The sequence below is a fragment of the Platichthys flesus genome, chromosome 4 (genome assembly GCF_949316205.1).
Source record: "Platichthys flesus chromosome 4, fPlaFle2.1, whole genome shotgun sequence".
Classification (NCBI taxonomy): Eukaryota; Metazoa; Chordata; class Actinopteri; order Pleuronectiformes; family Pleuronectidae; genus Platichthys; species Platichthys flesus.
The window spans coordinates 16,430,270-16,457,893 of NC_084948.1; the positions used below are offsets into that span (position 1 = coordinate 16,430,270).

The following is a 27,624-nucleotide window of genomic DNA, read 5'->3' on the forward strand; positions in this document are numbered from 1 at the left end:
AGAAGAACGGTATTTAAAAAACAAAGACTGAAACATTTCTAAATTCATAAAAAAAAGTTTTAAACTTGATTATTTAAGTGAAAAATTAAGTAAAGGATTTAAGAGAATTACGTGAATTAGTCGAGTGAATTAAGTTGATTGTTTCAGTGAATAATTTTGGTAAATAAAGTGTTTTTTGTTATCGGTGTATTTTCTATTCGTCACTAGATAAAAAAACAACACGCTTCCTGGTGCTCAGCTGTGAGCGCTGCGGGGCTGCAGCACCACCTGCTGGACGGGCATGAGAACAGCGTCCTTCCTGTTTATTAACAGTGGAAGATGGCGACCGGAGTCCTTCAGAGAGTCCGCGGAGGTTTCTCCCGGGCCGCAGGCGGGGCCCGCCCGGCCGGACAGCTCGTCCTGTGGAGCAGGTGGGGCGGTCGTCAGTGTGCAGAGTTCACTGTTTATCTGTGTGTGTGTGTGTGCGTGTGTGTGTTTATTAGTGGGTGTGTGAATTGGCTGCTAGGAAGCTAGTGTGTGTTATCTGTTGTTATCTGTTAGCCAGACCTCGGTGGCCTTCAGCTGTAACTTCACACTGTAACGTTGTTTGTTCAGGAACATTTCACATCGATTCCACATGAGTTTGCGGGTGGAGGGGAAACAACACAAGTCTCTGTCACCTTTTGTTTCTGAGCAGCTCCGGGGCTCAAGGTCAATGTAATAACGTGTTTTTCTCGTGTGGGTGTCCTCTGTTAGATGCTATAAATACACCACGCCGTGTTTCATGCTGTTAGCTGCTGTGTTTCACTTACATTAGCACAATTGTGTTTGTATTGTGTACTAGAGGAGCTGACATGTCATACTCAGGCTCTGTTTTCACCCAGCTGCTGTAAACCTGCACTGTTACAGTGTTAATAATCAATAAAGCACCATTTAAAGATGTTGCATCTGCTATCAAAAATGGAGATTCGGCCACCAGAGTGATTGTATAACATAATGAGACACTACTTGTGTGCGTTCGCAGGGGCTTCTCGGCAACAGACAGCAGGAACGGACAGGACAGCTGGTTTAAATCTCTGTTCGTGAGGAAAGTCGATCCGAGGAAAGATGCACACGCCAACCTGCTGACCAAAAATGAGGAGAGTAACCTCTACAAAATTCAGTGTAAGTTGCCTTTTCTGCTGTTGGACTCGAACCATAAGGAAAAGGAGATTGTATTTGTCTAATGTCTACGTTCTTTTTCAGTCCACAATGTGAAACCCGAGTGCCTGGACTCATACAACAAACTCTGGTGAGCGTTACGTCATGTTAATGTCAGAATAAGTATTCTGTTCATACCCTGTAGTTCAGGAGAAGATGTGCCCACAGATTTAGAAGTAGTAGTAGTATGAGACCAGGACAACATAAGTACAGTGTTGTATATAAATAGTAGAGAGGAGTCTATTCCTGTGTGGTGAATGTGATCAGACCTTCACAGACCAACTGTGCCCATAGCTAAGATGCCTGGAGGCTGCTGAGTTGTAGTTAGGGACAAACATGGGATTTGATACTAACAGGAAACATGTGATTGTCATTTGGATTTGAAAATGACTACTTCAGGAGACTTGAATGCAGATATTTTACTATTTATTTAGAGTGCTATTAAATTAACTTGTCTGTCATTACAGTGAGGAAGTGTTGCCCTCCATCCATGCTGATAAGTACTACCCCTGTGAGCTGGTGGGAACCTGGAATACCTGGTATGGAGAACAGGATCAGGCTGGTAGGATTACTATTATAACCACACATACACGTCTCTGCAGCACAACAAAGCATGACATGCTAGATGCAACACATCTGTCACAAAATAAAACATTTGATGAGAAATCCGTTTATCAGCTTATATCAGCATAAAACCTGCTTTGTATCTATGGTATATTCTATTTCCACAGTTCATCTGTGGCGTTACAGAGGAGGATACCCAGCTCTGACAGAAGTGATGAACAAGCTCAGACAGAACGAGGTAAAGTCTCACTAAATCTTTAGTCGTACTGCCAGGATTTGAAGTAAAGCTTATTGATCGGTGTCCGTCCATTTGCAGAAGTTCACAGCGTACAGGAAGGAGCGGGGTAAGATGCTGTTGTCTCGCAGGAACCAGCTCCTGTTGGAGTTCAGCTTCTGGAATGAGCCTGTACCCAGAGAGGGCCCCAACATCTATGAGCTCAGGTCGTACCAGCTCAGGGTGAGTGATGTAGCCTGCTTTAATCTTAGCATAGGCTGTGCTGATGATGACAGCAACAGATTTATGAACTAAGTCATGAGTAATGTCTGACTTGGTGCATTCCTTGAAGTAAAGAAATATCCGCCAGAGACCTTTAATTATCCCCCAGGTAACATTTTGAGTATTTTTATTATTATTATTATTATTATTATTAAGAAGAACCTGTGGCCGTAAACGTCTCAGTAGTTTGTGGGAGCATCAACTTACCCCTCCTACATGTTTTCCTGGCTCCAGCACTGAGTACCTTTTTATAGTTTGGATATGCTTGCTTTTGTAAAACTTTCTGATAAATCCAAACACTTATTAAACTTAAAAATAAAAACGATTAACTCAGTAAAAGTTGCTACATCCATATGAGTATTCCAGTTTTATCCATTTAAGCCCAAATCTCAAATTTGCCTTTCAACATCATACAACATACAACACCCTCTAACTTCTAAGCTTAGACTGGCGGTTCAGATGTTTTTCTCACTTCTAAGCAGCTTCACTGCACGAGATGGGGCCTCAGGGCTAAAGGTCACCGGCCAGGCAGTGGTGGCAGAAAAGGAGAACATTACTCTTTCACTTACCTCACTCACATTTTCCCACTTAAAAACCGAAGCTCTCCCGGTCACATGCTTTACTGATGTGACTCTCTAAATCACCTCCATCCTCTCAGACATACTGTATGACATGGATTGCCCCTGTGTCTTCAGCAGGTACAAGACATGCGCTATTTTCAACTGGGTCACTTGAGAATTTATATAAACAATTGATGTCATCTCTTGTCCCCGGTTGGAACTGGTAATCCAGCGGCACATGATTCTTACTCATGCACACTGCATGATACACACTCGTCCAGCTGCAGATTAAGTCGTTCTTTCTAATCCGAAAGACAAAACTGTGTAGATCAGTGCTGCTTGCGACATGTGATGAATGTAAGCTCATCACGTACTGACGTTGCATCACAGAGACGCCGTTTGTTGTCTTAAGCATCAGAGAGTTATTGAAGAAGCCTTTGGGTGCAATTATTATTGCAGCTTATCTTCACAAAGACAAAAAATACCTGGGCTATGAGTTTACCGTTCATTTGTACCATTACTTTAACTGTGGGAAGAGGACCAACATGTGATATCTAGTTGTAGTTTGCAAAAACTTGAATTCTACATGTTAATTGTAATGAAGAATCCCCTTTTCTCCCCTGCAGCCAGGAACCATGATCGAATGGGGTAATTACTGGTAAGTTAGCCTGGATTCATTTCATTCACTGAACTGTGCTTACAGAAGAGATGCACCTCACAAAACTTTCTTCATCACACTGTCGTTAATAAGATCTATTCCACAGAGAGGAACCTATTTACAGCTGTAATGTCACGCTCTCTAAAAAAGATTCAGTTGAAGTGTTATAATATATAGACCTTGGGCTACCAGCGGGTATTGCTTTAAGCTAGTTTGATTAATAATAAAGTACCTCTGTGCTGATGTTGTAATGTGTCCTGTTGGGCTATAAATCAACCTGCTGCAGCCGATACTATGACTACGACTGCTATGCCCTGCGATGCTTTGACTGAAATTAGCATCGTTTTATCCTAATCAACTATTATTGTATCTTTGTGACAAATGTGGTAGCTCTAAGTTTGGGATCCATTGCTATAGAGTTTTTGTTTATAATGAATCTGAAACTCCAGGTCTGACCGAGCCAACAGCTCCAAATTTATCCGTTTGTGCAACTCAGTTGATTGTTATTGATTTGAAATGAAGACGTGAGCTTTGTGGAGATATTGTATGGTTCAACAGATTTTTTTCTGTTAGCTCTGTAGTGGTCTGACCAGTTTTTTTTAAGGCGTAACAGACTGTGGTGGATTAAATCACATAGTGTTTTGGGCTTCTAGAAAAGCCTTTGAAGTTACTGGAACTTGTACTTTAAAATCTTATGTCTTTTTCCAGTTAACAGATCTGTGGTGATTCCCAATCATCATGTACATCAATTTAATTATCTATCTGTCATCTTTTTTGCTTTGAGGATTCATGAGGCTCAACAGCCCCCTTATGAAGCCACATTTAAATTCTACTTCACACACTCATAAATCCCAGTCCCCCAAAGGTGCCGGATTATTTTCATTGAGGATCCATGAATCATTCCCTGGGAAAAGAGTGAATATGTTTAAAATATTCCTGTCATATATAGAACCAATACGTCCCCTCAATCAGATCGTCACCAAAATTCTCATCGTTCCACCAAGTTTTCATGAAAGTCTGCCTAGAATTAATTTTTGTAAATCAGCTTATTTACAGACAAATAAACAAACACACAGAGAAATACCTAACGAGTTATTTAAAAATGTTCATGGGGGGAAATACCTTCAATACCTTCAAAACTTCAAATGAATGTTAACCTGTTCCTTAAGTGTATCCTTATTCTTCCATACTTTCGGGTTTTGTTTATGTTTACTTAAACCAAGCTTTATTTGAACAAACCTCTGTCATTATGCAGTTAAATGCCGTTAAATCAACCTAAGGCAATTACAATGGGATTAGTGAGGCCGAGGCTGTTAAGTTTCATATCCAAACAGTGATTATGATTTAAGAAGTGCCTGTTTGCTTTGGGTATAAAAACTGAATGTATTTTAAACAGCCCCCCTCACCCCAGTCTGTTCATTACACACATGTCCAGTGTAAAGCTCCATAAACATACCTACAGTGAGTTATGTCATCACATCTTATGATTGGATGTATAATCACAGCTTTGGCGCAGAATTGTCGTCTGTCTTACGTTAACAAAAACCAACTGAATCCACTTGTGTAAATTAAAAACAGTCCAGAGTAAATTCAGACATGATGTTGAAGTCCTGGTTTGAAGACTGGTCAAGTATTTGGTGGCAGGTTGTGTTTTCCCAGATGAAGCCTTGTTTTTTGGCCTGGGTCTTAACAGGAGTTGTTCTTGTCTGCAGGGCCCGGGCCATTGGATACCGCCAGCACAACAGTGAAGCTGTGGGAGGGTTTTTCTCTCAGATCGGGAACCTCTACATGGTTCATCACCTATGGGGTACGGTCAAATACCAGCTTTATGCCGAATGATAGTGACAAGGATAAAAGTGAAAATCCACAATCCTACTTCCCAATAACTTATTAATGTCTCCCTGTGTGTATATGTAAATTCTGCTGCCATACACTCTCAAGCAAAATGTGTTTACAACGTGAATGATTAATCTATTAATCATATTAGGAAATAATGGAAATCCCTATTTATAGCCATAAATCTTGTAAAATAGCCCATTTACTCTTTACTGTAATAAGAAAACATTTGTGATTTGTTGACCTCAGCCTACAAAGACCTTCAGTCCAGAGAAAACACGAGGAACTCTGCCTGGCAGCAGGAGGGCTGGGACGAGGTGGTGTACTACACAGGTGAGAGGAAATAAAATCCTGTTTCAAACACACAGTGGTGATGATAACTCGTTGTCGGAAACTTTATTTTAGGTGTGCAAATCATTTGTCTGGACCAACAATTTACTGAGCTTTAGTCTCTGTTCTACCCTGCCAAACTTGATCAATATCCAATAGACTAAATCATTTGTATTCCACGTTTCTACAGTTCCACTCATTCAGCACATGGATTCCAGGATTATGATCCCAACAAAGGCTTCCCCGCTGCAGTGAAATGAGAAGCGATGTGGAAGCTGAAAACAAGTGGCACCCTTTCGAATGTCAACATCCATCCAGAGCTTCACTATCATGGTTGTCTCCCTCCTGTCGGTGCTGCCAGATAACATCCCTTCCCTTTTACTTTTTACAAGATGTCACCAGTTTGAAGGAGGCTACAATGCCTGCCCTATATTTGGAAATAAAAAAACGCCCTAACCATTTTACAGCACATGACCGCGCACAGCTTCTTTTCTTTCGGCTCTGGAGCAGAATAAGTAAATTGAATTAAACCTCCTGTTGGTTATGTCCGAAGTCTCGTGCCACATTAGAACAGAACGGGTCCACAAAGAGCTTATCTAAGTTTAGAACCAACCAAAGTTACTTGAAGGCGAGCAGCTGTCTGGTGTGGGAGACCAGATGGCGCTGCTGAAGCTCACTGCATGGTGCAGTGGCCGTTTATTTATTTAATGTAAATTTGGAATTCTTATATCATCTATAGTGTGCTGTGGAAGGGGCACTTCCATGTAAGCCTTGCTCTTGGGAGAAAACCTCTGTAGATCCATGGAAATCGTTTATGGTTGAAGGTGATATATGATGTGTAAAATGTAAAACTGAGGTCTATTATACATCTAACACCTTTCAGTTGCTTTTTCTGGATGTTCCTAAGTTCCCTGTAATGGTTATATTGTTGTTTCATGGTGCCGTGTTTGTAACTATGGCTCCCACTTTTCTTTCTTGAGACGACAGCATGCCTGGTTTTAAAAACCTGTTTTTAATCTCAACATGTTGACATGAGGCAAAAATATTTATCGTGTTATAATAAATCCTGACAACAAACTTTATCTATCATTGGCCGAGGGGCCAGTCGTGTTGCTGCAAACTGTGATATCAAATTTATTTTATTGAACTGAAAGGAAGCATGTTTTCCTTGTGTTTTTGGTTCATAGGGAACAATGTAGAGGGAAGGAGAGCAACACCAACACAGATTAAATAAATTCAAACCAGTTCAAATCTTTGACAGGATGTTTTTTCTTTAACGGGACTGACGTCACCACACTCATAGACATGCCTGGTTACAGCTTTTATCATCCGTACATAATTAAAACACTTCTAACTCATTGCACATTGACATAATGTACAGGAGTTGTATTAGCCTAACTAAAGGCTTTGATGCAAAAAGTGCAAAATACTTAAGTCTTCTTTGTAACCTTCCACACACAGTGCTTGGTTATTCTTGTAGTATCTCCTAGTATAAAAATCAATAAGGCCATATCTCCATGAAGGTAAAACCGGTCTCACTGATGTAAACATATCCATTTATTATTAAAAAAATCTATTGAGAGTCTAAGGAACTTGGTGCACTGGATAAAACCATCAGATTTGCAAATGTGAAATGTTAAAATGAATCACAGTTCATTTTCGCATCTTTAAATCTTCTCCAGTTCTTTTAGGAGCTCCCCGAAACTGGTCACGTACCACGAACACCTCTCCTTCACCTGCGGCCTGATGACGTTTCCGCCAAATCCAATAAAGGCACTCTGAGGGCAGGGGGAAATAATATTGTGATCACACTGCCCCTCCAAATATGCACCAATTGTTTCAAAAATACACAAACAAGACAAAGATTCACGTGTGCACACTTAAACAGCACTTACAGCAGGAGGGCAGGCCTCAAGATCAGTGGCTCCATCCCCGATCATCACCACAGTCTTGAAGCCATATTGTTCCTTCAGCAGGTTGATGACCTTCCCCTTTCCACCGCTCTCAGCTGTGGGCTGACTCTCATCGAAACCAGCATACTCTCCTGTAAACACACAGGATGCAAAAGTATAGGTTGACGTCCAAGAACAAGATGACAAGAGACACTTGAGATGAAGGAAAGTCTGTTTTTGATATCATCAAATCCCTTCATTTCATTCATAGAGCGAGCACTGAATAGTTTCCTACACTTGTTAAAAAAAAAAAAAACTGGTCCACTCCAGTAAGAAGGGAGAGTGAAATATACCATTGAAGTAGAACTTGATCCTGTTTGCATAGACGTGCTGCAAAGGAATGTTGAGCTGAGTGGCCACATGTTCGACGATACAGCGGAATCCTCCTGAAACGAGGAACACCTTTATGTTGCGCTGGTGCAGTTCGTCCACCAGCTCCCTGGGTAAAGACAAATGGACATTTAGCATCAATCAAATGGGACACATACATGCAACTGTCTCGTCACAGTTGATTTCGTTGAAACAGTTTAAATTAGTTGATTAAATTAAGTTTTTTTTATTATTTTTATTTCTGGGTTACTGACAATTGGAAATCTAATCTAGACGATAGACTGCACATACAGACAAAGAGACTTGACCTCTCCCCGAAAAATGAAATCAAAGTGTCTCTATCACCTCCTGGTGGCTGCAAGTGCACATTTTCCCTGTAAGTTTCAATAAGGTATTTGATGCTATAAAAACGAGGTGAAACGTTTATATAATTATATGATAGGTTAATGTATTGATACCGCTGCGCCATACTCCAATTGGTACTTCGGACTCTGGCTCCAGAACAGGTCATCGGCACAAGATGGCGGTGTTTGTATCGGGGACATTTTGCTTCGTTTCTCTGTAAAAGGAGGAAGTGGAGATGTGCCGTGTATCTTTATATAAAGTTTCTTATTTGGGCCAAGAAGCCTTAACTAGAATCTGTGGCTGAGCAGCTTTGTGCACAAACCATGCTTGCAGATGTTTTCCAGTCAGTGTGAGGGCAGCTTTCTGGAGACAGGAAAGGCTTGTAATGATAAACATATGGGAAACCCCGTCCTGCATGTTGTATGCATATACCAGTACTTCAGTGGAATACAAACCTCTCAGACTGACATTACTTAAAAATAAAGAACAATCTTGACACACTCACCTGATGCCTGGTGTGAGCTGAGGTGGGTGGTCTGTTATCAGCTTGTTCACCTGCTCTCTGGAACATCGGATGATGGAGAGACGGTCATTCAGGGCCGTTTTAAACGTCAATGAGCCGCCCATTGCTTTCCGAGTCCTGAAATGTGAGCGTAACACAGGATGGCATCACATCCAGAGCCATCGCAGTAATATCATGGAACGTTGACAGTATTTCTATACATACATCTCAGTGACGGCATCCCCAACACCACAGAATTTGGCGAGTTCATCGATGCCCTCCTCTTTGATGACTGTGCTGTCCACATCGAAACACACAGCATCTGCTCCCCTGAACAGTTCCTTCGTTTGGGAAATTGACGTCATCTTGCTGGGGGGAAAACAAAATGTGTATCTGAATTGACACACTCAAAAACAGCAGCAGCAGTTCAACTGGATCGACGAGTCTGCCAGCATAGCTTGATCTTTCTGTTTTCAAAAGGTATACTGTTTACCCATTATTACTATTCCCCCCCTTCTTCTCTGTCAGACATTTTCATTTTAAATAAAAGCATACAACTATTTCACTTTCGTATTTCCCCATTTTGATTACTGTTACTTGGAATGAGTTACAGTTTTCGAGTAATCTTTCCAAATCTGGAAAAACATAAGACAGTATGAAAGAAGAACACCTTCGTTTCTCTGAGCTCCCCACAAAAGTTTGCTGGACAAAACTTTGAATGCATTTTAGATGATTATCTCTAAATAAAAACATTATGGTGTGGCAGCATTGGGAAGTCACCTGACGGACAATCGCCTGAGGGGTAATCTTATAGTTATGATCTCTAAAGCTGCAGAGGTGAGGAGGAGCTCTGAGGCTTTTCTTCCCCAGTTTGCTGCTGGACTTTTTTGTGTAACTAAAGTCGAGTGCGCAGTTGATGTCTTCAATCCAGTGGCGCAGCAAACTCGTCCATTGGGTGAAATACCGACAGTGTGTGATCCCGGGATCAAACACGTGTCCCGGGCCCGGTGATGTGTGTCTAAATTGCGTTACATAAAGCAGCAGGCTGCATAAACCAACCATACGTGAGGGTGATGGACATCCTCTGCTCGTGTTGCATCACCCGATGCGCACCGCGGTGCAGGGGACCCGGGCCCCCGGAGACCACGCACCCGTGAGGAGACGGTGGGTCCCGGTGATTAAACCAAGTGCCTCGGTGTCTAATGTTAATCTCCAGATGCAGAAGAAGCCTGTGTAAAGTTTGCGTGAACAAACGACTGTAACCTTCCGCGTGTCCTGTTCTGCTTCCAGACGCTTTCAACACCTTCTCTTTCCCTGTCGAGCGTCAGGAAACCCTCCGCGGCGTCACGCTAACACACCGGATGACTTTACGGTACAATATCCCCCGGTTTCCCGCTGATACTTACCGGGAAGCGCAGAGTCGATCCGGTCCAAACAGCAGCTGCAGCAGGATTCGGCGACCACTCCGCATTCAATGGACCCACCTAGTGCCGACCAATCACAGAGCCGCTGCCGTGGGGCCGCCCACTACCCGCTGAGCCGGCTCCATGACAACAGGAACAGTTCATTCATTCATTCATCTTCATAATGTTCAATAAGTGTGTATTCGGTGTCAACATCTGCCAATCACAGGGGAGCAGCTTCCCGATGACGTCACTTCGAACGAGGAACTAGATTGTCGTTTACTTCTCTGCTCTGTGTGCAAGTTACCAAGTGCGTCATACCTGCCAAGTCCAAATCATCACTAGGAGGGGGGTAAAAAAGGATAAACCCCCTTGAGATGTACCCTGTCGATTTAGAGTGGGTCCAAGATGATCTCATCTTTATTTCAAAAGTTTGAAAAAATTATATTACCCTTGTGATACATTTGGTTCATTCCTTGCCTAAGGAGATTAGATTTGCCAGTTACCTGTTGCTTAAAACCTTTTATAAAAGTAGACCTTTTAATGCCTTTTAATGCCTGATTTTGAACTGGTTTTGATTGGTTACAAAAAAGTTTTGTGTTTAGATTTGTACTAAAGGTATAAAGATGAATATTCTTATTATAATTATTACTGTTGAATTATTAATAAACTGAAGCATGCCAGATGATGTCAAGTGACCGTTCCTTCAATGAGGTCCAGATCCACATTTGTGTTGGCAACACAAAGCTTCCCACACCCTTTTCTAATCTGGTTTTTACATCGACCCCGATTGACTCCACCACTACAGCACAGCTCTAAATACATGTTGATTGGTCACAACAAAGACACCTCAAGGACACACCCTGAGATCTGCTCACGGAGACCACGTCAGGAGTTGGTCTGAGACCAAGTCTGTGGCAATGAGGCCACATTCTTGTGCCCTTGTGATCAGATCACCTGAGTGGGATGTTAATAACAGGGCTTAGGCCTCAGCAGTGTTACTTTTATCTTGTATCATTATAATAACTTTTTTTTAAGTAAATTTCCAGTTATTTTAGTTTCCAGCTGGTGTCGGGGGTTTCACCAATGATTTAAAAAGGGCACATTCAGGTCTGTGAAAATTAATTAAGTAAATTGATGGCTGTACATATCTTCTGTCTTAACAAACCTCCTTATGCCAAAGCGTCGCTCTTTCATATACAGAATAAGCAAACCTGTTCCATAAACCTTTTACAGTTGAATTTATTAATTTAAGATCCATTTATTCATCTCCAACACATGCACAGACATGCAAAGGCACACTCATGCAGGTAGGGAAATTTAATCTCTTTTGACCCATCTGGTGCAGGACACACAGAGCAGTGAGCGACCATGTACGGCGCTCGGGGAGCAGATGTTGGGGGAGTAAGGTGCCTTGCTCAGGGGCACTAGACAGGGTAGGGAGACTCTTGGATTTTTGGACAGATCAATCCAGGTTCGTCTTTTGTTGTCTCTCCGTGGAGTTGAACCTGAGACGAACCAGAGACCTTCTCTGCCCATAGACTTTGAGTATACGTTTTTAAGCCAATGCTTTATCATTTAAAACGTATATGCATTTTGGGGAATTATTGTAGTAATTTTGTGTATTATTTTTGCATCTTAATTGGTTTTATTCTATGTTTTTACCAAAATCTCTTATTGGCAAAAAGCCCAAATCATTTCTTTAAGAAGTGGAAATAACAACTGCTGACAGTTGATAAAACATTTTCAGTGATTTCTTTTGTGATGAAAACAATCAGGAGAGTAGACCGACTGCAAATGTCTCTCTGTAGTGAAGGACGCGTCATTAGAGCAGATGAGACAAGTCCTGAAATCTAGTGCAGTACTCCAGACCACATGGTGGCGGTAATGAGGCGAAAGTATTTAGCAAAATTCCTTAAATAACTGCAGAGCACGACAAAGAGGATGTCTACCGCATGCAGCCACGAGTACTTGAGCCGGTTGTGTGGAGCTCAGACAAAATGTTTCTATACTTTCTCCCGTGTCGCTTTAAGGTCTGGATCCAAATGGAAATGTGAGTATATATGTCAGGACCATGTATTTCAAAGTAAATGTCAACCATCAGCTTTTATATCTGCACGTGAGATTACCTTTCCGTCTGTGGTGCGGAAGGCACGTGGTCCTACACATGTGTGTCAGTAATGAGTATTTCAAAGTTAATCTCAATGAATGAATGGTTGGTTAATGGTTTTCTAATAGTGTGACAGGGTGATACTAGTTGTATTTATATGTTCTAGCCTCTATAAACTATTACAAGTATAAAGTAGTTTATATAATGTCGGTTAGCCCAATCATTTTGTGTGCCACAGTTAAAAAGCCTTTGCTGATAGTTTTCACTTTTCCCTGTCATTTATTTGTGCACCTCTGTTTTTTTGTTTAAATCACAGCACCATCCCGGAAAAGGTGTCATGACTCCAACCTCCATCTTTACATACTCAGACCACGTGTCAGATCAGCAGGAAGTCACTGTCCTACAGGAGGTGGACCTCAGTAACGTGAACAACATGGTAAAGCGACTTTTTATGGACTGAATTATTTACTGTCAGGCACAAGCTATAGTGAATCTCTTCTGCAGCCAGGTCACTAGTGCAATGCTCATCACAATAAACCATAAATATTAAATGGTAATATAATGCTAAATATCGGAGTGAATAACCAATATTTCTTAGTTAATAATATTGTCATACCCATTTCTCCACATCTTTGGTCCATTGTCTTGCTTTGGGTGCTTTTGGGCTCTTGACCCAGAACCTCATTAAAATGATTTTGTCAATGTGGCTTCTGGTCTTAGTCAGCTTTTCAATTTTCCTAAGCTGCTTGTTATTGAGCTGCTCTTGTTCTCTATGTTGCAGCTGGTGAGGATGAGCCTTGTCGAGCCGAGAGGAGAAACTTGCAGAGGTTCGTAAATGGTTGTTGATATCCTTTAATTGACAGCATGGAAGAATTCTGTTTTACTCTTGAAATAGTAAATGCAGTCAGACACTATGCAAAATTATTGTTTTCACACACTGACTCATAACAGAAGAGTGCTTGTTCTGTGCCTCTTTTTTTTATCTCAGAGTGAATACAGCAACTTGTTAATAGTTTGGATTATATGATTTATATACAACTGAATAATCTTTCATTGATTAAACGTGCAGTCATATTCATTCAGATGTTTTAGATTTGTTAATCAAGTCTAACAATAAGGCTTAGTCCACTTTTTAAAACCTGCCATGAGCTCTGAATGATTTCATGTGTGTATTGTAAGAGATGAATTCTCTGAGTGGATGAATTACTCTTCTAACATATCTTACCTGTTTTCTTCTAGCATGTGTCTAAATGTGCATTTATGGTGAAGTGCTGTGATGCAAGCTCAGTCCTGCAGCTCATCTCCGCACACTGAAGCGGCTGTGACCTCCAGCCGGTGAAGAATACCCGGGCGATGGTACGTTTGTACACTGACGCAGGACATTATTATTCACAGCCCTGTAAATGCTAGAGGAGGCACGGACGAATTCTGTTCCAGCTGCTCTGTGCTGGACACAGTCAGACACCATGCAAAAGTATCGTCTCATTCGTGCCCTATGACTGGATGTGTGCTGCTCAGCGCCGCATCTTATTTGGCAGGAATGAGTACAGTGATTTACTAGGGAACTGAAGATGCTGCTCTGTTAGTTTCTATTCGTTTATTGATTTTATGGGTTCCGTTTTGTTAAATTCTACAGAGCAGCCGGTGTCTGTAGCTGAAGCTGGGCTGAGGGAGAACTGTCCACTCCTAACTCATGGTAAGAAGATTAAAATATAATTAACTTATCTCATCTCCCTGTTTTCTGTTCAACTCAATAATTTTCTCTTTGCTTTTTCATCCATAGAATCATTGAAAGGAAGATCTAATACGTTTGCTGCCTGCCCATAGATGAGTTCTATCAAAGATGTAGTGGATGTGAATGTACTTCCCTCTCTTATAATAAACTTGAAACTGTATTCTGATTGGTCTCGTTTAATGTGCTTAAAGTTGTTGGATAAACTGAATTAAAATAAAAGCATAAAATAACAAAGATCTTACATTAAAGTTTAATAAATAAATTCAAAGCATAACATTTAAGTCCTACAATCATTACAACTTCCCGTGAAGCTGTTACCAATATCGTACATCCTGCACAACCCATAAAAAGCCACACACACACGAAAGTCAGTGCCATTTCAAGTATGGAGATTCACTTTCATAATCCAGTTGCATAGGTTTCCACAAGTTCAGCTTCTCGCATTTTAAGAATGACACTGGGTAGAGCACAAACCTCAACCAAGGCTCCACGGTTCCATTAAATTATCTCTGAATCATTCCTCGTGAAAATATCAAATACAATAGAAGATATTCAAGAAAGTGATGGAGAATTACAGAATCTACTCATTTGTATGGATCCGTGTTTAAATGTAATGGGTTCTTTCATAGCCAATGCCAAATTCCAAGTTTCCACTCTGTAGTGTTTGCATGATGCAGCTGATTTAACACTTAACTGAAAATGGTTTATACAACCAGAATGAGCATTGTCATTTGAATTTGTTGTGTAGTGTTGCACAGTGTCTCTGATGATTAACATGGAGAAGCTGTTGCCTCCATTTGTTATAATTTAGCATCAACACATTTTCAAAGAATACCTGGATCATTTTAAGTGACTTAGTTTAAAACACTTTAACAGTACATTCCTTGTTTTAAAGTCATTTTTTAAACCTTGATGACAATAAGCAAACTTTTTAACAGTTACAAGTCTTACTTGCAGAGTTACAGGCACCATGTTTGCCACACTTGGTACAATTGTACTGCAGAATTGGAAAGTGCTTTCAAAGTTCATTCCACATAAATTACACTTATTCGACCTTGTCTGGTAGAGGTCAGACACCAGATCATACAGTGAGGAGAGTACAGCTCCAGCAGAGGTGAATCTGAGGAGCAGGCGCCTGTTACCAGATTTGGTGAATGGGCTCATCTGCCTCGGCAGCAATCGACAGCAGAATGGCTTTGGGCGTGTTCTCGAACAGAGCGGCTCTGTTTTGAGTCTGGCCCTTCTTCACCCAGTGGCCGTAGATCTTGAAGGCGCAGGCGTCGATGAGCTTGCGGAGCGGCTTGATCGAGTACGGGTCGCTCTTGATCACCTCCTTGGTGACAGGTTTGGCACGGCGGTAGTTGCAGTAGATTCTCATCGTGGCGAGCACGGTCATGCAGATGACCTGATGGAGAAAGGTCAGCCAAGGTCACTGGTTATTGTTTTTTTCTATGTTCGAATTGTGGGAAACTATCATGATCCCTGGGAATTTCATGAATTTAAGCTGCTGGTTTTTCATGCTCATATAATGCACTCTGCCTGTATCACAGATTACCCTTTTTCATCTCAGTACTTAATAGCAATTAAAATACAAAATTAATGCAGCCAATAAATTGTAGGGTTACGGTTAGGGCTCAAATCCAATCCAAATATTAATAAAAACATTAATAAACAAAACACTCAATAAAGGGTAAAATAATTCAGGAAAATATTTAAAATACATGAAAGAAAACGATCCTTATGGGAATTATGTCATTAACATTGGAAAGTATACAAAAGGGACGAAATCAGCTCTAGGAAAATGGGGGCATTTCAAACATTACGTTTTTTTTCTTAAAATCTCTGTGGTCTCACCTTGAAGCGTCTGTAAGGGCTGAACTGTCGCACTTCATGCACCACATACTGGGAGAAGAACGAGTGGTTCAGAGCATCCATGGCTGTGAAACGCTGCTTCGGATCCACCACCAGCATCCGAGAGATCTGAGGGAACCACATGAAGAGTTTCACCAGTTATTTAGCGAGTAGAACCTTAGTGCAAGTTTTTGAATTTGTTTTAATTTTACAACGCTCATTGAATGTGTAGACAGGAGAAAAAAATCCTACCAAATCCTTGACAGTGTCTGAGCGGTCATCCCATTCAGGAGATGAGAAGTCGTAGCTACCGGCCAAGATCATCCGCAGCATCAGCATCTGTTTCCTGTGCCAGAAGGGCGGAGAGCCTGCGAGCAGCGTGTACATGATCACGCCTGAACTCCATCTGTAAACATAAGGCAGAGGTCAGAATTCAGATTTTAACCATTATATGCTCAAATGACTTTCTGTTGTGGGCTTAGCCTCTGAACAACACTCACATGTCCACAGCGGTCTGATATCCTGCATGTCCTGGGTCCATGGAACACCCGATGATCTCAGGAGCGAGGTAACCAGGGGTCCCACACACCTCTGCAGTACAAACACAACACAACAGAACACAACTCGCTTGTAATAAGAAACAAACAAAAGCAGACAAAAACATAAGCTCCTTGGCCGAGGTGAACATGTATTGAATGTACTCTGCATTCACAGAGTTTGTGTTATAGTCTCTGTATACATGCTAGTAATCTAAACGGCACATCACAAGCTTTATTTACCAACTAAGCAAAACCATGCTGTGATGTTCAGAGTCCGTAGACGTCTGACTTCCCGCTGCAGGTCATTGAGGAGACTCAGTGGAAAGGTCAGTGTGCTGTAAGCAGGACTCCAGCTAACAGATCAGAGTGTCCTGTTGCCTCTTAACCTTTGTGGGAGCAGCTCAGAGAGAAGATTCTCCTCTGACCACAAGCAGCAGCTGCTGAGCTGAAAAGTTCACAGAGCGTCATAAACATGAAACGCTTATTGGAGCGGGACATTCAGAGACGCTCCACTAGAAGAAGCTTCTGCTACATTCACACCCTGAGGGATTTGGACCACGCAGAAGTTAACTTGTCTTTGCAGGATGACTTAATATTTATTTAACAATTAAACGGTTTAACTGTCCCCTCGGGAAACAACATTCAAATTCAGAAGATCCAGATTTTTGTTTGGACACACTCATAAACTGAAGAACTAAAGAAGCTCCTTGGATGAGAAGTGAAACATCTTCAAGATACACAAGCAAGACCAGTTGCCCTGAACATGCCTGATTTGAGTAAGTCAAGCAGTTTTTGCATAATCGTGCTTACAAACAAACAAATAAAAAAAAGGAGAGGGATGAAAACTGAGGCTCCTTGGTCAAGGTTACACTTGTTGCTGGTGTGTTTCCACACAACCTCTCACTGACCTTTGAGATTTTGACTCGGCTCAATTTGCACGGCGAAGCCAAAGTCCGTGAGCTTGATGTTCATGTCGTCGTCTAGAAGGATGTTCTCAGGCTTCAGGTCCCGGTGCACGATGTTCTGGTTGTGGAGGAACTGGACCACCTCCAGTAGAGCACGCATGATCTTCCTTAAAACCAACACACACCACAACCTCAGACAATTTCTCAAAGAGATGATTCTTTCATTTAAGGGACACTCTCACTGACCTGGTTTCCTTCTCGCTCAGAGTAACTTTCTCTGTGAGGTAGTCAAAAAGTTCACCCTTCTTCATCCTGGAGGACAGAAACAATTTTGAACGGCTGGAAAATTCACAGTTTAAAATTCAGTCACTTTAAACTTGAGATGTGACACTTACAGGTCAAAAACCAAGAAGAAGAAGGCGTTGGACACGTAGTAGTCTTTAAGCTGTACTGGAGAGAGGACGGAGACATTTGAGACACATAAACTTTTGAATTTGATTAAGTCAGAGAGCTCTGGGATCATGTTGATCAGCAGGTTTGTGGGACAGGGGCCAAACAATGTCTTTGCTTTGTTTAAGCAATAATAAGACTTTTGTTGGGCGTGTGTGTGTGTGTGTTGGAGGTGGGGGGGATGTGTCTGTGCTCACTGATGTTGTCCTTTCCGCAGACTTTCTTCAGGATGTCGATCTCCTTCACCGTCGCCTCCCTGATCTCCTCGATCTCCTCCGGGGTGGTCTTGTCCGAGGGCGTGATGTCAATGATCTTCACCGCGTACTCCTGAGACGTCCTCTTGTCGATGCAGCGACGCACCACGCTGCTCACCCCCCTGAGGACAAACACATCCAGTTCTCCATTTCTACAGCTTTGCCAGTTTATTTATTTCCTCCGAGTTTTTCCGTTAGGACAGCTGGACTCCGGAGGCCACATGGATCGGGATGTTTGACACTTTCACCTTCCCCAAGGAGGTTATGTTCTCACACCGGTTCGTTTGTTTGTTTGTCAGCAAGATTACACAAAAACTACTGAACAGATAATCACAAAGCTTAATGGAAGGAGGGGACGTGGGCCCAGCAAGAACCCATCAAACTTTGAAGTTAAACTGGACAAAGGGCTGGATCCAGGACTAATCTTTAAATTTCTTTAACATTGAGACAAAGCATTATCAATTTCTCAAAGGGTTCAAAACCTGGATCTTGATATAATAAATCTGGTATATTGAGGGGACTGATATCTAGGAGTGTGTGAAACTGGATATCAGGGGTCTGTTGGGCCTTGGTGGAGGAATGCGCTCTACTAAGTGCTATTCGGATTCAAATCCTGTTCATTACACTCAACACTGTTTTTGGGGCCAAAATCAAAACCGATATATCACATACTCACACTAAAGAAAAACACATTTCTCCAAATGTTTTATGGCATCCAATCAGTGAAGAATGTGTCCTTCAGTGGAGCAGATGAGGATTGCATACACACCACACCAGAAAAAACAGCTGTTAAAAAGATGTTAAACCAGTTCACCTCTGATCTCACATGAGGGACTGCAGCCACTGACTCTGGATCAGGAGGAAAGAATCCAAGGTTTGTTAGGGACACATGTCAAGGTGGGTCTGCCAACTGATGACATGTCCCTAACATCCACTGGTGGTCCCTAATATCTGCTGTTGGTTGGCACCTTATTATCCAACTAATGCGAGAGACCTTCAAATGTGCAAGGGATAAGTTTCCTTTATCTTTTTAAAATCATTTTTGTGATTGTTCATGTGATCTCATGTAATAACATTGACTTCAGGATAGAGACTTGAAGGTGACCAACATTAAGAAACTATAACGAACACACCGACCCCTGTGTTTGAGAAGCTGATGGTCTCATCCGGTGACCTTGTTGTCTGCATGTGAGACAGTGAGTAACATAATCGAATCTGTCAGCACGGTCCTGGGCTGCTCTCAACACTTAAACCCTTTGTGCCGAAAACATCTTATAAATGAATTAATTTAGCCTACTTGAAGTGTGTGTGTGCTTTACATAACAGCACTACTGTATGAGTGGTGGGGAATGATAATGAGCCGGCTCTGCACAGAGGGCGGCTCTCAGGGACTTCTGGGAAACTCCAGGGAAACCATTCAGCTTGTTTCTTTTTTTTCTACTTTCCAAATGAATAGAGGTGGTCAACAATTAAACTTAATTACTAATCGGTTGATCCGCAGCATCAATCCTCTGATCAAACGCTCAGCAACAAAAGAGAATAAGAATTCTTTCCATAAAATGTTGAACCAGTTCTTTAAAATAAAGCAAACTATTATATTAACTGGACTGGCACTCAGCAGAGAGCGAATACCTCCGCCAAGGGCCAAACAGTTCCAGATCAGCCCCTTTGTATAAATCCAGACAAAAATGTGTTGCCGTACAGTAGATGAAAAAGCCTAAATTCAAATTTAAACTTAGATTCACTAAATATGGATTTTTATCTGAATCCATACCCAATTGCACCAACTCATAGGTTTCAGCTCCCCGCAAATGCACAATCTTTAAAACAAGAACCATGCAGTCATTGAAAAAACACTACGTTAAACAAATTAGGAAATAAAAAAGAAATGTCTGGGATCAGCCCTTAGTGCAGATCTTTACTAAAGTTGAATGGAGTATCTATTGGTCCATGTCCCATCCTTCCACCAAGTTTTCTGGAAATCCATTTAATAGCAGTAATCCTGCTGATAAACCAACCAACCAACAAACAGACAGAGGCGAAAACACAACCTCCCCTGCGGAGGTATAAATATGTGTATCACCTCTTTAAAGGTCACAAATGTTCACTGGTTGTGACAAATGAAAATCAAGTGTGATTTTCTTTACTTGATTAGACACAAAAACAACGGCCATATTCAGAAGATATTATTCCATACATGTGCTTTATGATCGTACCTTCCCAGAATCTCCTTGGTCTCATACTTGTCGTAGAACTCATGAGCTCCGACACAGTCAGGGATCTCCTCATCTTTGGTCATGATGGAGTGACGTGAACTTCTCCACCACCGATGGAACCGTGTTCTCCCCTCACAGCTCAACACCAGGCTGCTGGAGGACAACACGTGTTCAACATGTTCAACAGGGCAACAACCACTGACACCACTCGGACAGTCATTTATCAGAGCTGGACGTAAAGTCACACGTCTGAAAAAGATATTTGGTGACGGTGGACAAGGTATTCGTGTGAAACAACTTTAGTCAATGACAAACTCTTACTGGCTGCTGGTTTTATAATGTCAGGATTTACTATTTTTTCCTTGATTTCATTGTAAATCGAATTGAATGGGTGTTGGGTCAAACAAATCATTCAATTATATTTTTTCTTTTTGCTCTGCAACTTGTATAGAACATATTTCTCTATTTTATTTTCACATTTCATGAAACAAACAACATATTGAACAATTGACTAATTAAGAATCATTCAATATTGCATCCCTGGGTAGATTTTTTATACTTTTGTGTCGATTCCTTTGAAAAAATACATGAAGTCTCATAAACTGATCACATGCTTTGAATGTTGCCATGTTCGCTTAATGTTTAAAAAATTCTAATTATGTAGGCAACTGACTAATATTGAGACCTCACAGAAAATACTTTACACTCTGTTGTTCAGAATAGGAACTAAATGTTACTCTATATTACCAATATGATAATAACACATTTTTCTGCTTCTTTTCCTGTGAACCACGTCAGATGTCAGAGCTCTGATCTAAATATATACAATCTCATTTTCAATTTATAAAAATAAAGATAACCAATCCATCAGACAAGACATAGATAAATATAACAGATACATGGATTCCATTTAAATTATTTATTTCATGGATATTTGACCTTGTTCTTATATTAAATAAAACACAAATAAAAGTCTGTTTTCCATAGATTTTGATGACTTATATTATCTCAGCTCTGTCTCCTGTTTTTGACAACAAGTATAATGATGATCGTGAACTTCAGGTCATGTCCGGAGACCGATTTCAGTGTGGACTAATAAAGCAAAGTGCCACCATGTGTGAACTGGATCCCTCTTTCACCGTTTGACCTTTAACCAGCAACCACAAACCATTGCATTCAAAAAACTAAACAAAGTTTGATCGCTCACCGTATCAGTACAGATCACTTCCTGGTGTGAAGATAATCCATAATCAATGCTGGGCCTGTAGAGGAGGTGACGCACACAGAGGTGCAGTGAGTCTATGCTGCTGCAGCTGCAGCTTTGTGGGCTCGCTCCTCTCTCTGCTGAGGGTGAGCTCTAATGTCAGATGCCAAAAATAAGTTGTTGCTTCCTCTGCAGCGGGAACACGTGTGTCTATACAAAAATATGATCAGACCGACACTGCACAACATTACTACACATGCAGTGCGCAGCTAGAGGGTCTGAAACCAGGTTGGAGTGACATGGCAGCTGCTGGACAGACCTCTCCTTTAAACACTACAAGTCTTATTAGAGAAGCTTTGTGTAAAAATAGAAATGTTTCTTGGAAAGTCCAGTGTTATAATGTTCCTTCCAGACAGGAACTGGGAGAGGTTGTATTTTCTTTATTGAACAATTTCCAAATCAAAATGGCACCTCAACATACTGTTTAACATAGGGAGCAGGTGCAGCTGTAAAAATAAATGACGGACATGAAACTAAAATAAATTGTATTAAACAAAGTAAATGATAACAAGGCCAAGACCAAAGACACTGCACACTGGTTGTATGCTTCCGCCAACAAGTACTTTAAGTCTTCATAATAATTTGTCCAGACTCAAACAAGGTCACTGTGACCTTTGACCACTGAAATCATATTAGTTCAAACTTTGTGTACAAGTCTCAACTGGTCAAAAGTTAAGAAATTCCCACCAGGAATATTTGATAAATCATGCACAGAGACGTTTTGTGAGTGAACATTGGTGCCAAAGCTGAGAGGCTTCCCTGGAGTTGTCTTCAGATGATGCATTAATGAGATGGACGGACAAACAAAAAACATAATACCTCCAATCACTGGCTGACTGGTACTGGTGCCATATTGGAAGAATATTTTAAGTTGGAACATTTTTGGAGCGGGGAGCCATTAATGAACATTCAGCATTAGAGCTTCAGAATAAAAGCATTGGTGAAATAAAGTATCAGTAGTTTCTGTTAAATCCCAATAAATACAATTATTGGTATCAATTAAAGAATTCTGTCGTAATGAGTCAGTGGATGGATATTTAACATTGTTGGAATTGGGAATTTTTAATATCAGGTTCGTATCTTGTAAATAGTTTTTATTGGATAAAGTTAATGTTGTTAAAAGATTATGTTGGGTACAGAATAGAACATAAACCCATGAAAGACGTCATCACATCACACAGAGCATTCATGATCCAAGTGCTTTATTACAGTCGACATCTACAGTGAGAGATGTGAATTCACAATTTATCAACAAATAATGCAGTTCACCTTATATTATCGATACTGGAGGAATTTTAAATTAAAAGCACTGAAGCAGAAGAAAAACAATGACTAATGAAATCAACTCAAAACACTGCAACACAAAACAAATAAACACTATTTATACGACTATGATAACAAGGTCGGCAGCAGTCTCCTGAGAAAGATACACTTTTCTGATGATCAACTGTCTAAATAAAGCATGTTTATTAATCTTTTGGGAATTACACCAGGAAGTATCCAGTATGGTCACTTATTGCAGTTTGTGCGTGTACTTCTCTCTCCAGGTATTTTTCTCAGCCTTATGACAAACCTGTGGAGAAAAGACAAGTGTTATTAACACACGGCCAATCATAGTTATTAATTATTATAATCCGGGATTAGCTTTATTTGACCCCCTTGTATTCTGCAAAGAGAAAAAGTCCACCAGTGGCTGTTTTGGTAATTTTACAGAGTGTGATGTCTAATTTCTTGGAGGATCTTCAGATACTATCACTCAACTCTGTACAACCTCAGTGAAAAGGTTTTGTAAGTAAATAAACAATAAAGAAAGATATATAACAACATTTGAAGTTATATAAAAACTATGTTAAGTCACCACTATGGCGCCACTGCATGATAAACATGTTTTTCATTGCAAACAACAAATGTATGTAAACGTGGGAGACACAGGTCTTTGCTTCTGCTGCAAAAAGAATGAATGCCCCGACTATGATGGTTTTTATTTTTAAGGGGGTCCAGTTTCAGAGGGTTAAAAATAATAAAACACAAGTAAAAAGGTTATATAAAGCATTCAGAACAACTTCAAAACCACTGCTACTCCCTATGGCCACATTGGGTGGTGTAACACATTACAACACAACTCTGATGCCCTTGATGACAACAGCTTAGGTTTTGCCTTTTTTATTTGTGTTATAAAAAGTAAACCCAACAGCAAGATCAAACCTACAAAGACACTTTATGGATGGGATATAAAATCAAGGATGAAGACGAAATTGTGTTGAAACATTATCATATAATTACATTTTCTATCTATGAGATGAACTCTAAAGGTATTGGAGTAAGAGGAATTCCACAGTTCACTTACCATTGGAGAACTTGCACTGCTTGAGCACTTCACTGAAGCCCTCACACAGTTTGAAGTCGCTCTGGTTTTGGGCGCACTCTACAAACTGCTTTAGTTCGAAGGAGCAGGCCTGCTGCTCCTGCTGAGGAGGCTGCTGCTGGTACATGGACTGTGGCTGCTGCTGGTACTGGTACTGTGGCTGCTGCTGGTACTGCTGCTGGTATTGCGGCTGCTGCGGCTCCTGAGAGACATGAGGCAGATGATGCAATTATTCATACATCTTGTGTACATATGGTATTTTAAAACCAGAAAAATGTATTGAAACAAAGTAATGTTTATAACTCTGGTTAACTGCTAGCCATTTTAGTTCACAAATAATATTTTTTCTACCGAATAAGCTGTTTCTCTGTTTGTCAGAACATGCATCTTTTTCTCCTCTGTAACCAAATATCTGTACACAGATAAAAAAAAAACACCAACAACTACTAGGCTATGAAAAGACTACTGCAGGTAAGAAGTCATCACTAAATAAGAAGCACCAACTGCTGATAGAGTTTTACTGAAAACAAGATCACCTAGTGAGGTAGTTGCAATTATCAGTATTGTTTAGTATGTACATACACAGTGCATGTACTTGCATGTTCTGATATGTGGATTACATCAAATATTTATTTCATCAACACTTTGCCCCACATACAAAATCTTTAGTACCTGTGACCTACTTACCACGATACAGACACACTAATCTGATGCTAATCCAGCCCTACGATCGCAGTTTATTTACCTGGTATGTGACGTCAGGCTTGGCGGACTCTCCTCCACCGAAGCCTCCAGTCATTGCGTGGCCGATGGTGTGTCCCACTGCAGAGCCCACTGCCACACCCGCAGCTGTAGTCGCCATCTGGGCAAACATACCCGGCTGCCTGGGTGCTGCTGGTGCGCCCACAGCAGAGGCAGGAGCCTGCATTGGAACTGGAGCATGGGAGGGAGGAGGTGCAGCCCTGGCCATGGGTGGTGGTGATGGTGGTGGTGACCGCCTGTGAAAAGAACATTTATTCATGGTTTGGTCCAATTGCAATCAACAACTGGAAACTATCTGCATTTACTGACACATTTTTAAATAATATCTTTGAGTTCTCTGGCTCTGTTCAGACCTGGTATTAACATCCATCCTGACAGATCCGATTCACAGGTGCACTGTGCTAAGTTCGCCTGTTCAGACTTGGCACTATAATGCGTTTAGGGTTTCTCCTATCGCCAATTGTGACCCGATCTCACTTACACCAAAAATCATGTACGTCATTTGTGTTCGCAAAGACAAACAAACGTGTCCGATGTCAATGTTTGTGTGTCAGCTTGAGCAAGAAAGACAGAGAGGAGTCGGGAGCGGCTTAATGAAACTGGTACAGCTCTGCTGCGAAGACAGGTTTAAAAATGTACAAATTATTTTAGAATTTAAAAAGTATTTATCATTATGTGCTTGTCAGTGTTAATAATTTGCTAGTGGTTATAAACCAAATAACGTATGGACACCTAAAAATGTCAAAATACTCTGAATCAGTGTGAAGCTGTGGCAGGTCATTGACGTCATGGGAGTGGAGAGTCCTTCATATGTGGCCCAGGACCGGATTTGTCGGGATCAGATCTCAGGACGCTTCAGGGAGAAATTTGGCCGGTTCAGACCTGAACTTAGTGGTGACCACTTGTGATTGGATCACAGAGGATGGATGTTAATGCCAAGTCACAGCCTCTGGTATTTAAATTATTTAGTGTTAGTCATTCGTCGATTAAATCTGGTAGCCTACTTTGAAAAGACACAATTGATTAAAAACACTTTAAGAGAAACAATACAATTAATAATGAGGATATATTTTGATAAAACAGAAGAAAACATCAGCAGATCAGTGTGAAAACTACAGTAGAAGTAGCAGTGGTACATGGGGTCAGTTGAGGATACTGTCATGAGAGTTGCTGCGTTTGGTTGGTTTGGCATTAAAACAAGACATGGGGACAGAAGGTCACAGGTTCGATGCTCATGTCAAATGATAACATTTAAGATGAGACACATTTTACACGTTTGATTATTTATACTCTGAGGAAAACCCAGAATTATATGTAGTCGTTTTAATTTACTTGTGGGTTTGTCTGAAACAAATTGAGCAAAGAGTAGTTTATATTTTATCAACAAAGCACTGAAGTCTGTTTGATGCGACACGACAGAAAAATTACGAAAACACCGTGACCTTGAATTTCTGAAATCTACTTAATGCTTAACACACATGTCAAGACGTGTAAATGTACAACATTACCCACAGCTATACATGTGTTGAATCTCCAGGAGGCTAACATACGGTGCAGTGACGTAGGTAAAGTGTCTAGCAGGTTTTCTAAACCACGAACACGGTCGTTACCACAACTTTAAACCCACAAATGTGATTTAAATCGGGGTGTTACCTGGCTGGAGGGGCCATCCTGGACGTCCTGCTTCTGCTTCCTCTCGGCATCGTTATAACGGTTGGTAAAAAGTGTTGCTTTTCGGGCAGATTAAAATTCAGACGCGGCTCTCGGGAGCTGTCAAGCTAACACGACCTTTGGCTAATCGGGAACTTTCCTTGTGTTACATCAGTTGTCTTCCGGGTAACTCGTATGACGGAACCAATGGAGCCGCTTGCTTCATCTTCTTCTCTGGAGTTTAACGGCAGCGTGCATCCACAGTGTTGCGCTACCGCCACCTTCAGGCTTTATTCTACCTCGTTATCGAATTATTTTTAATCTGTTTGTCAACTCCACTCATTGTTAAAATAATAATAATAATAAATAATAATACACACACATGCTTTGGTGAGACGACAGTTTGCTGTCCTGGCTCCTAAATGGTGGAATGAGCTCCCAAATGGTCATCCGGACAGCAGAAAGCTTACACATCTTCTGCCGCACACTAAAAACCCACCTCTTCCAAACATATCTTGAACAAGTTTAAAACTAATAATTTAGTAGCAATTAAGTGGCACTTACTTATGGCACTTTGTAGTTTTGCTTATTTTTTAAGAAATCGTACTTTCTTGATTCTTGTTGTTCTGGGTGTGTGCTCTCGTGGTTGAATGCACTTATTGCTTTGGATAAAGGTGTCAGCTAAATGAAATGTAATGTAATGCAGGGGCGGCTCCTGGTACATGCGACATAGGCGGTTGCCTAGGGCGCAAAATGCAGAGAGGGCTGCACAAGAGACTGATTTATCATGACCTGACACATGCAATGTAAAACAATACAGTAACGTCACACCATCATCCTCTAAAGGAAAAACACTGACTGGTTTTACAGTAAACTAAATTCCAACTTTAAAGTTATAATGAAGAAAATAAAACCTTATGGAATGTTATTGATGGATGTCAAGTGGTTGTAATTTGCTATACTGGACCATGACACAATACTCTTATGGTTGCAGTGAAGCAAGCAGTCTGTGATCAAGTGATTATTTAAGTGGTGTACAAAGATTTGAAAGGATTTCAATGATTCAAGGTTGATTCAAATTTGTTTGTTCGAGGATTTGTTTCTTTACATTCCAAACAAATGAACACAGATGGTATTGGCATCAATATTAAACATGTGGTGGGAGGTCAGGGGTGTTTGTGCTGCCTCACAAATGTGGATTCCATCATCAAAACCTGTTTTTTTCAGAGTATTAACAGAATTAACAGAGTTATATTAGGAAGGAGACGTTATTACTAAGATTCAAGAACAAAAAACGTGCTTGATAACATTTTATCTGATCTATAAATGTTTTTGTTTCCTAATGTCATCTGATGTTAGCTCTTCAGC

At 40.9% G+C, this 27,624-nt stretch overlaps 4 protein-coding genes, 1 long non-coding RNA gene and 1 other non-coding gene across 9 annotated transcripts; 3 read left to right on the forward strand and 3 right to left on the reverse strand.

The window, feature by feature from the left end:
- The first annotated feature begins 256 nt into the window (after positions 1 to 256).
- On the forward strand, positions 257 to 6,874 carry LOC133951847 (protein NipSnap homolog 2-like). The gene is made up of 10 exons (XM_062386054.1): positions 257 to 410; positions 1,004 to 1,143; positions 1,225 to 1,270; positions 1,647 to 1,741; positions 1,911 to 1,981; positions 2,060 to 2,200; positions 3,426 to 3,457; positions 5,170 to 5,264; positions 5,543 to 5,626; positions 5,814 to 6,874. Exons 1-10 carry the CDS (start codon positions 319 to 321, stop codon positions 5,876 to 5,878), a joined length of 861 nt encoding a protein of 286 aa, XP_062242038.1. The 5' UTR covers positions 257 to 318; the 3' UTR covers positions 5,879 to 6,874.
- A 30-nt stretch (positions 6,875 to 6,904) lies between these two features.
- psph (phosphoserine phosphatase) lies at positions 6,905 to 10,419 on the reverse strand. Of its 4 annotated transcripts, none has more exons than XM_062386056.1 (6): positions 9,817 to 10,053; positions 8,978 to 9,121; positions 8,756 to 8,890; positions 7,869 to 8,014; positions 7,519 to 7,667; positions 6,905 to 7,401 (listed from the first exon to the last, which is right to left on the reverse strand). In XM_062386056.1, exons 1-6 carry the CDS (start codon positions 9,849 to 9,851, stop codon positions 7,291 to 7,293), a joined length of 720 nt encoding a protein of 239 aa, XP_062242040.1. In that variant the 5' UTR covers positions 9,852 to 10,053; the 3' UTR covers positions 6,905 to 7,290. The 4 variants fall into 4 exon arrangements, with proteins under 4 accessions (XP_062242040.1, XP_062242042.1, XP_062242039.1 ...); XM_062386058.1 differs by lacking the exon at positions 9,817 to 10,053 and adding an exon at positions 9,533 to 9,724; XM_062386055.1 differs by lacking the exon at positions 9,817 to 10,053 and adding an exon at positions 10,159 to 10,419 and having other exon boundaries at positions 6,906 to 7,401.
- Positions 10,420 to 12,082: 1,663 nt separating this feature from the next.
- Positions 12,083 to 14,166, forward strand: LOC133952406 (uncharacterized). The gene is made up of 6 exons (XR_009920545.1): positions 12,083 to 12,208; positions 12,582 to 12,701; positions 13,047 to 13,092; positions 13,505 to 13,621; positions 13,902 to 13,961; positions 14,049 to 14,166. It is a non-coding gene; the product is annotated as an uncharacterized LOC133952406 (long non-coding RNA).
- On the forward strand, positions 13,128 to 13,266 carry LOC133952515 (small nucleolar RNA SNORA15). The gene has a single exon (XR_009920623.1). It is a non-coding gene; the product is annotated as a small nucleolar RNA SNORA15 (small nucleolar RNA).
- A 65-nt stretch (positions 14,167 to 14,231) lies between the features above and the next one.
- LOC133952405 (phosphorylase b kinase gamma catalytic chain, skeletal muscle/heart isoform-like) lies at positions 14,232 to 21,560 on the reverse strand. The gene is made up of 10 exons (XM_062386829.1): positions 21,423 to 21,560; positions 20,216 to 20,368; positions 17,943 to 18,121; positions 17,691 to 17,745; positions 17,542 to 17,607; positions 17,299 to 17,462; positions 16,352 to 16,442; positions 16,104 to 16,257; positions 15,855 to 15,980; positions 14,232 to 15,405 (listed from the first exon to the last, which is right to left on the reverse strand). The coding sequence occupies exons 2-10, from the start codon at positions 20,296 to 20,298 to the stop codon at positions 15,139 to 15,141; spliced, it is 1,185 nt and encodes a 394-aa protein (XP_062242813.1). The 5' UTR covers positions 20,299 to 20,368; positions 21,423 to 21,560; the 3' UTR covers positions 14,232 to 15,138.
- A 1,104-nt stretch (positions 21,561 to 22,664) lies between these two features.
- Positions 22,665 to 26,432, reverse strand: chchd2 (coiled-coil-helix-coiled-coil-helix domain containing 2). The gene is made up of 4 exons (XM_062386436.1): positions 26,260 to 26,432; positions 24,590 to 24,842; positions 23,827 to 24,046; positions 22,665 to 23,052 (listed from the first exon to the last, which is right to left on the reverse strand). Exons 1-4 carry the CDS (start codon positions 26,307 to 26,309, stop codon positions 23,042 to 23,044), a joined length of 534 nt encoding a protein of 177 aa, XP_062242420.1. The 5' UTR covers positions 26,310 to 26,432; the 3' UTR covers positions 22,665 to 23,041.
- Between the last annotated feature and the right edge of the window lie 1,192 nt (positions 26,433 to 27,624).